General features: G+C 41.6%; 1 protein-coding gene across 1 annotated transcript in view; it reads left to right on the forward strand.

Moving 5' to 3' along the window:
• Positions 1 to 14,564, forward strand: part of itfg1 (integrin alpha FG-GAP repeat containing 1) — a 104,385-nt gene that overhangs the window by 38,293 nt on the left and 51,528 nt on the right. Inside the window, exon 10 of the mRNA XM_076155958.1 lies at positions 8,029 to 8,180. Coding sequence (XP_076012073.1) covers positions 8,029 to 8,180 — 152 coding nt within the window. The remainder of the gene's footprint in view (positions 1 to 8,028; positions 8,181 to 14,564) is intronic.

The raw sequence follows: 14,564 nt of genomic DNA on the forward strand, positions 1-14,564 counted from the left end.
CACACACTAACACCACTGACACCAAACACACCTACCACCCAGATCAAGACCGTGCCAGCTGCCTGTTGCTGCTGCCCAGACAGTGTAAGGACAGCCAGTGTGAGCCAGACACATTCCTCCCAGTCATCCCAGTCAGCCAGTAAAAAGGTTACTCTGACAGCAGGTAGCAGCGTCCCCATCCTGCCCAGCCGGCAATAAGACATATGGTCTCACTCCTTCCCTGGCTCCGACACTGTCTTTTCAGGACACACTGTGGCCCCCATTAACATGTCTGTGGGTCTCGTATTTGGATGACGAGTGTTCAAAATTCTGTTGTGTGATTAGAAACTTACTACTGCGAATACAAAATATCTTCAGTACAGATAGAACTATCATCCTGATGGATACAGCGTAGAGAAATGTCACCATCCTGCATAGAAATGTATCGCCAGGAGAAATGTAATCTCTTCCTATGACTGTGGAGAGCAGCCAATCACCATCAATTACCATACCAGGTAAAAAAAACATGTATAGTTTAATCATGGCTTACAAGAAGAATCATCATAATAGTAAGACTTAACATTCTGATTCTGCAGTAACATCCCACGACAAGTTTGCATGTGCAGACAACCGATTACCACACCTCCCCCCTGGCTATGCAGACATAGCATAGTGGAGTGCGTTTACTGAAGCTAGACCTAGCCCATCATTTCCAACAAACAAAAATTGCTAACCAGTGCAACACTAGCAAATCCTAGCAGCGGGATTAAGATCAGATAAAACTATTAATCACCATGCAGCAAATTTCTCAAGTTTAATTATTCACCTGGGAAGAAAGAAAAGCACAGCCAAAGAAATGCAAATAAAAACAATATTTCAGCATTGAAAGAATGCATTATACAAGTAATGTTTTGCACCTACTGACGAACCTTTTCAGAATGATAAGTATCCAGGGTTGTCTGTGTGGGTAGGGAAAAGAAATTATGTAAATTTGAGCAACAGAAAACGATAGTTAAACTGTGATTGATGCAATAGATGCATAAAATAATAATTGCTTGAAAATGCTACCTACTTTCATTTAATTTTCAAGATGTCAATATACTTAATGTATCTGTTCAGTTCCTGTCGGAGGGTTGATTTCTTTATTTAATTCAGATAAAAATGGGTTCACTTTTTGTGTGAGACAGGCTGCGATTGCAGAATGAGGTTTATGCACTGTAACCAAACAGACATAGAAGGAGACATAGGAGAGGTTTTTAGGAAACACAGCACTGACAAGCTATTGGATTTGGAAACTTTTTCTCTATTGTTTGATGAAGGAGCGACAATTCAAGGCACAAATTTGATTCCAGCGAGATGGGCAAAGCAGGAGACTAAAGCCACCACAACACTCTGCACCTTCAACAACAACCCAACTCAATTTTCTTTGCTCCTTGCTTTCCTGTCTGTTGTTTTTAAACAGATAGTGTTCTCTCTTTTCACGCCTTTCACTCTCCAATGCCAATTATTTGTCTTTAAAATATTTGTTGGAGCTGCCTGTTTTGAAAAAATGTCTTTTGCATCTTGGCTTAAGTATTAAAGTGAACTTAATAGTCCTCTTTTTGCTCCATCTTACTGAAAATGCATCCACGTGTCTCAGTAGTTTTTACTAAACTTTTGACATGTTCTTACCTAAAATGCTGTCATTACACACAGCTACAATTACGTGACACAATTGTTTTTTAATGGCTTTTCCTCTCCATCTGTAAGCTCCCCATGCTGCCCCTTAATGTTCTCTCCCATGCTGTCTGTCAGTGCCAGTTGTGATGAGCAACGCTGTTATATCGCTCAGATTCTAAAAGCCGCCGCTTCATTACACTCGGCTTTTTTATTGCCTGAGACAGCCTTGTTTTCAGTGTTACAGCACCTCCCCACATCGCCCCGTAAACCCCACCGCCACACTCCCTGGCCTCCTCCTACCTCCGCCATAGGCCGCCCACATTTTAATTTCTTGGCCTAATGAAGCGGGAGCTCCCTCTGCCAAGATGAATCAATGGGGGTCTGCGAGCAAACCATCGCTTCTCATTCTACTCATCAGCAAAGCCGGGCGAGCAATTTTATGTCGTGTCTGTTTTTTTGTGCCTCTCGTGTTTTTTTCCGCGCGCGAGCCTTCTCTATTATCTATGTGCACACATGAAAACACTGCTGTCTCTGCTCGCTCTGTGTTTTTCAGCAGATTGATAAAAGCCATTTGTATGCACGATGCCTCCCCTCACACCCATTAAAGGTATCAGATTACCCCGTGAGTGCAAATCCCATCATCGTCTTCATCTCCATTATCCAAGGCCATTTGGATCCTTTGCACCAACGCACACACACACACACACACACACACACACACACACACACACACACACACACACACACACACACACACACACACACACACACACACACACACACACACACACACACACACACTCGAACGAACGCAATTCAGTGTTAATATGTTGACATTTGAACCACCAACTGTCGGTATTGAGTTGTTTAGACTTCGGAGTGCACCATCCGATTGGGGGAACATCGGGCTCCAGATTAATCTTTGGGGACACACTTGACATTATTCAAATACTCTGATATATTTAGTGATTGAATGTCAAATCACTCGCCACACTGAATGAGTAACTGTATCGTGAGATATTCACAGATCCTCTCTTTCAACTTGCCCACTCAGCTTTTCGATGAGTGATTAGAATAGAAATAGTTCATACCATTGCTTCACTGAAGGATATATGATTCCTTGTTCAATCTTAAGGGAAAGAAGGCATTGCAGATGTTGTACATGTGATGTTTGTTTTCCCCTAGTTCATTAGAAAAGAATGATCGCACGACTACCACCTCTTTATGATATTGCCAATTAATTTACCGCCAATCAGTCTCATCGCTGCCTTTTGTTTCGCCATATGTTCACTGAGCACAGCGTGATCGTCACATGTTAATGCTGATAGGTAACGTTTGCCTCAATCAAGCTTTTAGCCTGGAAATGCAGTAATGATGATAAAAATGACATGGAAATGACAGAGATTATGCTTCACTAAATCATCTCATTTCATTTGATTAACATGTCACTTTAATGTAACTAATTACCGGTTCTGTTGAGCCAATCTCAATCTGTGGGCTCCTGTCTGATGAAGCATCTCTCTGTATGTACTGTAGATGCATGTGCGTGTGTCTGTTTGTAGTCGTGATCTCATCGTTGTAGTGTTGCCTGGTGGTCTCTGATTGTGTCTTCCTCCATCAACTGCAGTACCAAGATTTATATGGGCTTTCTTTATTTTCTCGTCCTCTACCACACTGTTGTGTCCTCACCCCCATGTCCCCTGATTGTGACTCCTACTGTCTTTTGCCAATGACTATTTACATATAGACTGAAAATACAATCTCCACTTTCACAAGACTGCTCCCGTCACTGAGCCTTACACATGAATCTCTCTCAGCCTGATGTATGATAGACAATAGTCTGTGTGTGTGTCTGTGTCTGTGTGTGTGAGAGAAGGCTGTTGGTATTCCGTGTGCTGTTCCTCTCTCCTCTAATCAGCATTAGGGAAAAGGCAACAGACGCCACACTGATTGCCTCAAGGCAAACACCAGCGCAGTGGTCTGCTGACGAGTCAAACGGCCAGCAAAGGCTTCTATCTCTGTCCCTAGAGAGTAAAGGATTCGTTGCACTTAGCAAAAACGAGAGAACTTTGCTGTAATGGTTACTTACCGGTGCATGAGTTTGCCTGGAAGATCAAAGAGTTCAAAAAGATTGATGATACAGGCTGGCGGACATGCTGTATTAGTATCTGCTAGCACGGGAGTTCTTGTTATCTTGAGATATTGTTTTTACTTGATGTCAGCATTTACTGGGTGGGGTGTGTCCTTGAAATGTGGGGCAAGTAAAGACAGCTGTTTGGGCCTAGAGTAGTATTTGTAATGTTTCCTTCACCTACAGTATATTTTTTGCATTAGTAGAAATGTGATTCAGAAATAGCGCTCACTTTAATGCAAATTAATCCAGCAGCACCGCACAACCCCATCACTTTCCTTTAACATGGATACTTTTTTGACACCGTGAAAAAAACAACATTCTTTTAAGAGGAGGCAGGTTTAGTACATGACATTCATGTACTGTATGGGCTTTTTTTCTTTCAACATTGTAATGGTTCCACCTCAGATGTTTGTGCGGGACAATGTACCATTATGTCCAACCATGCTGTGCATTGTGTTTGCTGGCCACAATGGCCTGGCAGCAGCCTGGCAGGTCTCACTCTCTCTCTATTCACTTCCCTCTGCCAGCCGCTGGACAGCAGTCATTTTTTGCTCTCCCATCCACTCTGGATTGCTGTAATCATAGCCAAGCTTTACGCCCATATGGCAGCCAGTCAGCCTCTTAAACCGCATTGCAACATCACTCAATAGTCATTTAATGAGAGCTTGACTGGGCAGTGCTGCAGTAAAGCTCCCGGCTATGCCTTATGCACTGAGAAATGTTCAACCTGGGTCTCGCTGTTTCACTTCCTTGCTTTTATAACAATATCTGCCTCTAAAGCAGCATAATAACTATCGTCTTCCTTCTGTTAAGGCCACAGCATATCAGTAATTCTAACCGAATCTGTGTATCAGTTTATATGCAATCTGAAAAATCACTGCATCTCTCGTCAAGGCCTAAAAGGGGGTTTACTTCAGGTTTGGACTTTGGTGTTAATGTCCAATTATTGATTGGATTGGACTGTGTCACGGCAGATGCTCATGCAGGGTGCCTTCCCCATCTCGACAGCGGTGGTCAGATTATTGCCTGACGCTGCCGCTGCCACATCCAGCAGTTCTGTCTGGTTCAGCTCATGAAATGCTGCTAGTTGAATATTTTCCCAGTCCAAATAAAGTCAAATCAATCAAAACAAGTTCCAAGCAATTTCACCATTAGCATTTTGTATCCTTGAGATACAGGACCTACAGGGCAGGGCCTCCTAACCCAAAATAAAAAAATCCCATTGCGCTGCCAAACAGCACTATCATTATGTGAGTCTAACAAGCAAAAGAGATGTGGAGGGAAGGGCTGTTCAGCTGTTCAGTGCTGAGAGAGACGGGGGCGAGGCAGAAGGCAATAAATAATAAATAACCTACATCAGTGAAATAAGCTCATTTCATTTCTTTTTTTCCCTAATCATTCAATCCAAACTTTTTACTACTTGTTTACTGAGCATATTTGGCATTTGTAAGTATTCACTCGCATTTGCTCACTGAGTCACAACGGAGGTGGACAGACAAATCATCCGAATTTAGCAATTTTACGAAGAGATGGATTGGGGAATGGAATGTCAGTAGTGATTATTTTCCATTGTTTCATTAGGTGAATAAACATTACACTTCCAGTTATGCCGCCCTTCAAGAAGAGAAACACAAGCGAATAGTTAATTTTCAAATCACGCTTGGATGAACATGATCGAACGGCTTGTCACTAAATGTTACGTGTTCTCTGTCTGCTTTCTAGTGACTACTTAAACCAATAAAGCAGCAGGACAGCTGAAGTATTATATTAAATTTTTACTTCCTGAAGTACATTTGACACAACTGGAATCAACGTAAAAAAAAAATCACGTCTTTATTGGAAATGACAACCATAAAATCCAGTTTTAGTTTTACTGGAAGTGTGAACATTAAGCACACACATGGAGATCAGTAAAGATGGCAGTAACGTACGTCCGTGTATTATACATTTTTTAAAGGTTAAAAAAGTTTTGAAAGTTTTGATTCGCCTCTCTGCAGCTACCCTTTGATTAAAGGTTAGCAGTAAAGGACTCCAACCTGTTAATCCCATTGGAATCCCTTGCAGAAGGCCATTTGTTAGGTGGGAGGAAATGAGGCATCACACCATTAACATGACCCACAGCCACTCATCACAACCCCACAAACAGGCCACGGTGTGTGTCTGTGTGTGTGTGTGTGTGCGCATCAGTGCGTGTGGTGATACATTGTGCACAGCTGTTTTGGAGGAAACGTCTGTGAGTTACAACATGGCTTCTGTGATGAATCCCGTCCTAATTGGGAATAGGCTGTGGTTGTCTTTCGGAGACATGCTGGTCATATTATGAGCTATTAGTGGCAGTTTGGTGAGCGTCTCTCTGGTGACTCTCTCCTGCACCTGCTCTCTCTGTTTAACATTCATGAATAGTTAAAACCTCCAGCATCTGCACCCGTGCCTCCGTAAGAGCCATTTGTGCTCACACACACACATTGTAATCAGTCTGGTGATTCCTTGTAGTACTTAATCTCAAAGTATGATATTTCTACAATCTGCACAATCCTAGCAGTTGTGTCTGGATTTCAGTACACTGCATGAATTGGCCTTAATAATGATCATAATAATTTGGATTGGCACCTTTCTAGAAATCCAAGGAAGGTTGCCTTGTAGTTATATCACGTTTGTGTGCATGTGTTTTGTTCATAAATGTGCGATTTTCTTCTTATACAGATTTGTGCGGAGCCCCTAATAATAGTACTCTGCTTCAGTCTCTCTCTCTCTCTCTCTCTCTCTCTCTCTCTCTCTCCCCCCCTCTTTCTCTCTGTGTGAGACATCCTTTGCTTTTCTCTTATCCTATTCATAGAAGTCGACCATTTAACACTGCAATGTAATGAGTCTAATGAAAGAGGGGCGACAGCATTCCTGTCAGCAGATAACATGCTTTCAAAAGAACATTTATTGGGTACATATGACCTGTTACAATGGGCCTTTGTCCTGCAGAATGAAACGTAATAGCTAATTTTTTGTGGTACAGTCACTCACCAGCACACAGTGGAAGCTGAAAGCTATGATTATGTTGTGAATGAAGAGCTGAGGTGTTTGGCACCGCTGCAGCCACTAAGTGAAATAGAATCCAAATCGAGTAAGGTGGTTACGGGCTCAGCAACGCCTTTAAAAGCGTTGCCTGTGTGGTCCATTGTTTGTTTTCATGCAGTGTGCGTCACCCGTCCTCACTTTCAGCTGGCTCTCCCTTTAAAAACATCAGTCAGTGGCAGTATCATGGGCTCATTACAAATCAGTTGGATTGTGACAATGAGGGGAAATTCAGTTTGGTCAAGTGTGTGGGAGGATGGTGTGTTGAGAGAGAGAAACATTCAGGAGACTGCAGAAAATAAGGATTTTTTTTTTTACCTGGGTTTAAATCCCACTTCTGTGACACAGAGCAAGAGCAATGAATTTGAAATGTGTTGCTGCAAAGTTTTTTGGGTTAGATTAACTAAGTATATTCCTTTTGCTTTCTATTCTGCTGTGTTTGGGACAATATCCCCATACCGATGTGAGTTGCTGGAGTGGAAGTTTTCCAAGTTAATCCTAGAATATAATGGGGCTTTGTTTCACATCTGAAATAAATATTATTTTCCTAAAGCTGTTGTTAAAAGCATTTTAGCAGTCTGCGTCTGCATTGGAAGGAGTTGAATTAAAGGAGTTGAATTAAAGGCCGATGGCTGTTAACTAATTTAAGACTGAATTTCCTGAATATTACAGTTTGCCTTCAACATCAAGGCGTGACAGGAAGACTTTTTGTAATTTCCTTTCTTTGCTGTTAAATTGCTTAAACAGCGTGGGAGCATCAGCAATATGTATTAGTGATATGGTCTTCAAATTAATAGAGCATGTAATAAAGTGGCAGGAGAAAAATAGTAATTTCAGCTCCATACTGTACATCTTCTTGTAATTGTTCTTCTTATTAACTTAATAATCGTCATTTCAAAGAACTTGTGTTGTCGTCGCACCGATTTGGTTTAGTCGAGCCAAATCGGCCTTGGCAGTCTTTTTCTCCTTGTAACAATTAGTTTGGGTGGATCTGAACACTCCAATGCAGATAACAACTGTAGTGCAGTTGTTTGTCGTAGCCCGATCACAGACAAACTCTAGAGCTGTTTGTTTCTGGTGGGAAATTGATCTGAATTGGTTCTTTAGAAAGATATCACCAGCACTCTGTTGATGCACAACCAAAGAGGGACAAGTACACAAGGTTTATTTCCCTCCATCTTTTGTTGCAGTGGGTTCCTGTGCTGTCAGATTTCCAGCGGAGGGAGACTGTGTGGGGCTTCGTGCCAGGAACGCCCAGCCAGCCTCTAACCCTCCACCTGGGGGACTACAACTTGGACGGCTTCCCCGATGCCTTGGTGGTTCTTCGAAATACGAGTGGCGGGTAGGAGAAACAATGCTCACATAAACATGACATAAACGCACAAATTCAGTCATCAAATGTGGATATTTGCATTTGGTAAGAAGGTAACAATGAACCAGTGAGAAGACCTGAGTCCTCACAAAGTTTCACATTCAGCTTACATATTGCATATCTTATTTTTTGCTTGGTTTTGTTTCATTTGTGGCGCAATTACAAGTTACCTTAAAAGATGTCTGTTCATCTATTGTTGGAAAAGCACTCCAGACTGGAGCAATTTAGTGATGAGTTTGTGTTTCAATAACGTTGAAGTCAATTTCAACTGTTTACACTTGCCACCTTTTGTTCGTCATTTCTTTCATTTTGAAGCACAGTCGACCAGTGAATGAGAGTTTAAAAAGCAGAGCTCAGAATGTGGTTAGATGCGGTTCACAGTGATTTTCACCTTTCCAACTGCTGATGCAGAAATGTAACTTTGGGTTGTCAGTAGTCTTTCTTTAATCTGTGCAGTGTCTCATGTTGTCCTCCAGAAAAAACCTCCTCAGACCATCTGTGTCCAATTCCAAGGACTGGAAATAACGCACATATTTTCATCCAAATATAAGCTGTATTGTCACCACTCTGGTTTCAGGAGACTAATGTCAGTATAATCATAGATTTAATGCAGAGTGATTTGTCATGTTAGACTCTACATTTTCATGAGATTATATAAACTATAGTGTACAAGTGGATTATGAAAGGATAGTGATTGGAGTCTAATCACTCGAGAGGCATTCTAAAATGGCTTACACAAATCTGTTTAGCTTTCAAAACTATAAACATTTGAGTTTATCAGGGCCGCGTAAGGGATTTTTCATTAAATTACTGTGAAATTACTGCAGTTGTGATGACACATCCTCATGCCAACAAACAATGGGGGTAATTCCTGCAGCACAGAAGGACAGATTCAAAATGCTGTTAGTGGTAAATTCCAGCACGCAACCATGTTCCCTCGTTCATATGGCTGCCCGGAAAAGTAGAATAGGGTATCATTTATATGTCAGGGAAGCTTTTATAATCATAGAAAACAATTTCAGCCTGATAGAAAATTGTGGCGTTCTGAAATCTGGTAGGTAAACTGTAGGTACACCATTAACACCACAAGTGTTAATGGTGAATAAAAAACAACTTCAATCCATTCTGTATACCTGCTTATCCTTTCAGGGTAGCAAGGCACCGTAGCCTCTCCCAGCAGTCAATCGGCGAAAGGCAGGGTGCACTCTGGATACGTCGCCAGTTTCTGATTCACCTTGGCTCTTTGGAGGTAGGAGGAAACGGGAGCACCTGGAGGAAACCCACGCAAACACGGGGAGAACTTTCCTGGGTTTATTTATGTATTCCTTTCCACCAAAACTAAAGGACGCAGTACAAGTGAATGAATTCAAAGATGTGCCACAAAATGGAAAGTTTTGTTGCGATTTCTGACGTGTTTCTGTGGCACTATGCTAATCAGAAAGCGTCTCCTCCCTTTGAAGCAACTCCGTGACGGCCCCCAGCCCTGTGTGGTAGAACAGACAGACACAAAGACAAAGACAAGGACGAGCTGTCCCCTCTTAAAGCTATGACCTTTACAGCCAAGAATTTAAGTGTCCAATTTCCGGTGTTCGTTTTGTTTTTACACCAGGTAAAGCAGTTTGATTTGTGACTCGTACATACATAACAGCTTATTAACATGTCAGGTGTCATTGGCTGTCACCTGGTAGACGTCTTACAACACCACGTCATTAATGTTACACCAGTTTGCTAACATTCAGGAAGCTTTGACATATTGTGGTGCTTTTTTTTTTTTGGTCTTTTTTATGACTGTACACCAATGTTCTTCACTAATTGCAAGCAATAACTCACTGAAAAAAATCACACAGTCACCAATCACACAGTCACTGTAAGCAAAATAAGCTCCTTTTCCATTATGACTTTACCCTGCTGCAAGCGGTGTTGGTTGGAATATAATGCATGCAACGATTTACACACTGAGCATGTTTGGCAAATGCACCTGAGAGTAACACAAATTGTTAGAAAAAGAGTGCAGTCACAGAGGCTAACTCGAATCATCGCAGGGTCACTTGAAGATAATTACACATTACACTTACTCATTTGAAACGAGTGTGAAACCACGATGGGATGCTGCTGTGAAAATGTGATTTGTTGTTGCTCAGTATTTCACACACACAGGTTTCAGAATAATTATTGCCACTCAGGGCTTTGATCCAAAGCAGCCACGAAGGAACAGCTTGTGCGTGCGTGTGTGCGTCCGTGTGTGTGTGTGTGTGTGCGCGTGTGCACTATCAAACTCACATACGCGCACTATCAAACTTTTGCAAGTGCACCATCACACTCTAGCAGTTTGGTAGTAAGTGTGCCAGAGTGTGATGGTGCACATGCAAGAGTTTGATAGTGCATGTGTGAGCAAGTATGAATGATGTCTCCTACGGCCTCCCATATGTGTAATGCTAATTCATCATCCATGTTTATTAACAAACATTGTCAGTACCATCATAGTATAGAATCGTGATCAATAAAATCAGCTCAGAGATTGATACATCACTCAGACAAAGTGAAATGTGCAGTGTTAGGGACATACACACCATGAAAGCTGACAGCGTGTGTGTATGTGTGTTTCTTGAAGGACTTTTGTGGATTATCTGGCCTCAGAGATGAAGATAAGATAGCTGCAGGGGTCAAGGCTTGTCCATGCATGCATACTGATTGTTCTCTCTCTATCTTTCCTGTCCCTGTGTCGCCCCTCTCTCCCTCTTTCTGTCTGCAAACGCGTGTGTGTAGGATGTGTACATTGTTCAAAGGGCCGTATACACACATGTCAATTTGAAGTCTGTATGGCCTCGGTTCAATGTAATCATCAGTAAGTCCTGTTGGCTTAACATTTTGTGGTCCCCCTCATCCGGACATCTCACTCGTCGTAATCGCCACAACCTATAGCTTTTCATTCCACTTCTTTCCCCCTCATCTCTCTGTTTCAGCTCTGTTTGCTCTCTGTTTCAACTCTGTCTTTCTAAGCTTGACTGATGTAATCCTATGCCATGACATGGATGTCGTATCAAATCTGACCCAACAGCAATGAGGTAGTGCGTAAAGCCATAAGTCAGTGTAAAGGCATGCTTTTACTAAATTCTTAGTAATCTTGTCACATGTGAAGTTACTGTTTATAGGAGAGGCACATGATTTCAGATGGCATGCACTTGTTTTTGCTTGTTGGATACAGAAATTAGCATCCCGTCTGCTTACACGCTTGGGTTTGACAGCGCTCATCTTAAGTCGGGCTGCACTTTGTCTTTGATTTTTCATTTGACCAAATTCCTTCTGCTTATCAAATATTTGGACAGCTTACAGCTGTGCTCTATTTTCCTTTCCACCCTCGCTCGCTCGCTCTATCTATCTATCGCTGTCTCTTTGTCTCTCTCTCTCTCTCATTCCTCTGTCCCTTCCCTATTGGTTATTTATTTATAGCTGGGTTTTAAATATAAACCTGTGTTTTCAGATCAGGCAGACAGCAGAAGAGGCTTGAGGTTTCAGATGAGAGTTTGATCGATTCATTTGGGAGATTGTGGTAGAACTTGCAAGTCCTTTTCTGAACAGCTGAAATGTATTAGGCACAATATTCCCATAGATAAGGGTACAATCATTAATCTTGTTACTTCTTTTGTTTCTCTGTGTTTCCATGTCATTATCTTATTTATTCTCTGTGCCTGAGGCAGTCGTGCTCATCCAGCCTTTGTCACTACAGGGCCTTCTGTCAGCTCGCAGGCCAAATAATTAGGACGAGTCTGCGGCCAAGTTTTGCGATTTGTCTTGATTCCATCAGTTGCATCATTAGGGGGAACTGCTCATTCGGTTGGCGATTTGCTGTATGGTCATAGTGGCGTTTAACCACACACACACTCACACTCCACACAAAAAATAGCCATTCTGTGGCACAATTAAAGGGGGAAGGGAGATGAAAATCTTGTCCCTTAAATGTATGAATGAAAATCTGCCCTCAGATTTCTAACCCTGTGTGACTCTGACCTTGAGCATGATTACTGACAATTAACTACCTGTTGCACCTCATACTAACCACTCAGTTCCTCTCTCTATGAACAAAGAGACTACTGTGTCGCTTCCAGAAGCATCAGAAACATGACTTGCCATGCTGGTGTGAGCAGATTTGCTGTGGGCTGACTCATTCTTTGGAGTTATCAATCACCAATAGGCAGCAGCGGAAAGGCATTTGTTTCACAGGGTTATGGATTATTACATTGACGTGAAACTACAAAACTCATGCAGCGTTCTTGTAAGCACAGAAGTGAATAATTAATCACCTTCTAAAGATTGATCATACGGGTAAGCTTCAACTGCTGACAGAGAGCGCTCTCTCTCTCCCTCTCTCGCTCTCTCCCTCCCCATCTCTCTATTTTGTTGTTTTTTTCCCTGTACTTTCCATACTTTATTATATTGTTGTGTTGTTGTGAGTCACTGTCGGGCATTTTCAGCAGGGACCCTGATGATTCTTTCCGGTGCAGATAACACAGCATGTCACAGTGCAACAGTTACCACATTCTCTACGCTATCCAACCCAGTATTTGTGTAATTTTCAGCCATTTAGCTTATCTCTGCCAGGTATTCTGAAATGAAAGGTATGTGCTTTCAATGCACACTAACCTCACACCATAGGTATTTTTCAGGAAACTCAAAATAAATGTCCCCCAGTTTTCATTGTGTCAGACTCAATTTGCATGAATAACACGGTAGTACATTTTACCTTTCTTTATAAACTCTGCAGCAGCTGCATCGTGCGTACATCACAAAGTCAAAGCGGGAGATGCTTTCAAAAATAGCAAATGTCTTCTTTCCTCTTGTCTGCACCCTTTTCCATATCCCTGTTAGCCTGGCCATTATACTGCACTAAGAAGCTTTGCGGTATGGGGTTGTGTTGACAAGCTGTGACAGATGTTGTTTGACATACGGCTGCGGTAACAGAGCATTTAACACCTGCTGGTAAAGACCGCACTCTAAATACTCTAGTAAATATCAGCGCTGTCCATGGACATTGAGTACCAGTACTGCATGTGTGTGTCTGTGTGTGTGTGTGTTGGATGATGTATTTATGTGCATGTGTTTGCCGCCAGCGCTCAGTGAATGGGATTATCCTCAGCATTAACAGTGTTGCTTTCTTTCTATACAGTACACTGATTAAAAAGAGCATAGGTCAACTTTAATATGTGATCTGAGATTTCAGGCGACTTGAATTTAATTGCTTGTGCGCGTTTTGTGTGTGTAATATGCATATCAGTGTGTTACTCTTGAACATGAAAAAAAAAACGAGCAGAAATCGGAGCACCTTGGAGGCAGTGTCCCTTTGGACGGATCAGCAAGCTCAGGATCTTCATTCTCATTATTCCCAGTGACCTTCAACCTCAGTGTATCACCACGGGTCTGATCAGACAGATTGCATTTGGCCCTAAAGCTCTCACATCCTCATACACACATGCAGACATTGGGGCCTATGCTTTTAAATGGGACCATTTTCCCTTTGTTTTTATTGGAAATTAATCATGGGGTTACCTCAAACCACATTTCATTCAATTTTCAACCAATAATGTCAATCTGTCTCATCACATCAATGTGTGAGTTAGTGAGTGGCAGTGTTGATTTGAGTCCCAGCAGCCACACACTCCTTCTGAGGAATCACTCCCAACATCACCCTCATAGCACATTGTTTACTTACTTACTCACTACTAACAGTTTAGGGGCAATTTCTTTCCTGCAATTTTTCAACTGCAGGAAAGGATTTTCATTATATGTGCCATGTTTCTTTTTCTCCTACAAGCTTAATTTATTAAATGCACATTTTACTCCTGTCTCAGCACTGTGAGTCTCTTGAGGCTTGAATAATTAAATCTAATTAATAATGTATAACTTCATGTTGTTCTTTATATATTTATATAGCAGCACTGATATTAAGAGTCATCTGTTTTACTAAAATGTGGAATATTATTCTCCATAATCTTCCCATATGAAGTGTTCATATTATGTCTTTTTTAGTTAGCAGTACTTTCTCTTGTACTGTAAGTGATACTAGAATAACATTATAATATCATGATTGCAATACATTACCATGTGTGGACATTCAGAAATGCATATCAAAATGGGGAATTATAATCATGCATGGTACAAATATGCATGCAGACTGGTTGCATGTGTGGTTCTGCTTTATCTAGATTTGCAAGATTTCTAACAGAATTTCAGTTTGAAATGCACCTGTACCATTTTTAGAACACAATCAAACACACTGCAACCCTGACTATGACCCAAAAAGTGAATCTATCATAGCTGATCACTTTCCCAAAAATCCAAACCATCCAAACATTTTTA

This window comes from Genypterus blacodes, unplaced genomic scaffold (genome assembly GCF_046128005.1).
Source record: "Genypterus blacodes isolate CSIRO-AG114 ecotype Tasmania unplaced genomic scaffold, CSIRO-AGI_Gbla_v1 ptg000067l_1, whole genome shotgun sequence".
Lineage (NCBI taxonomy): Eukaryota > Metazoa > Chordata > Actinopteri > Ophidiiformes > Ophidiidae > Genypterus > Genypterus blacodes.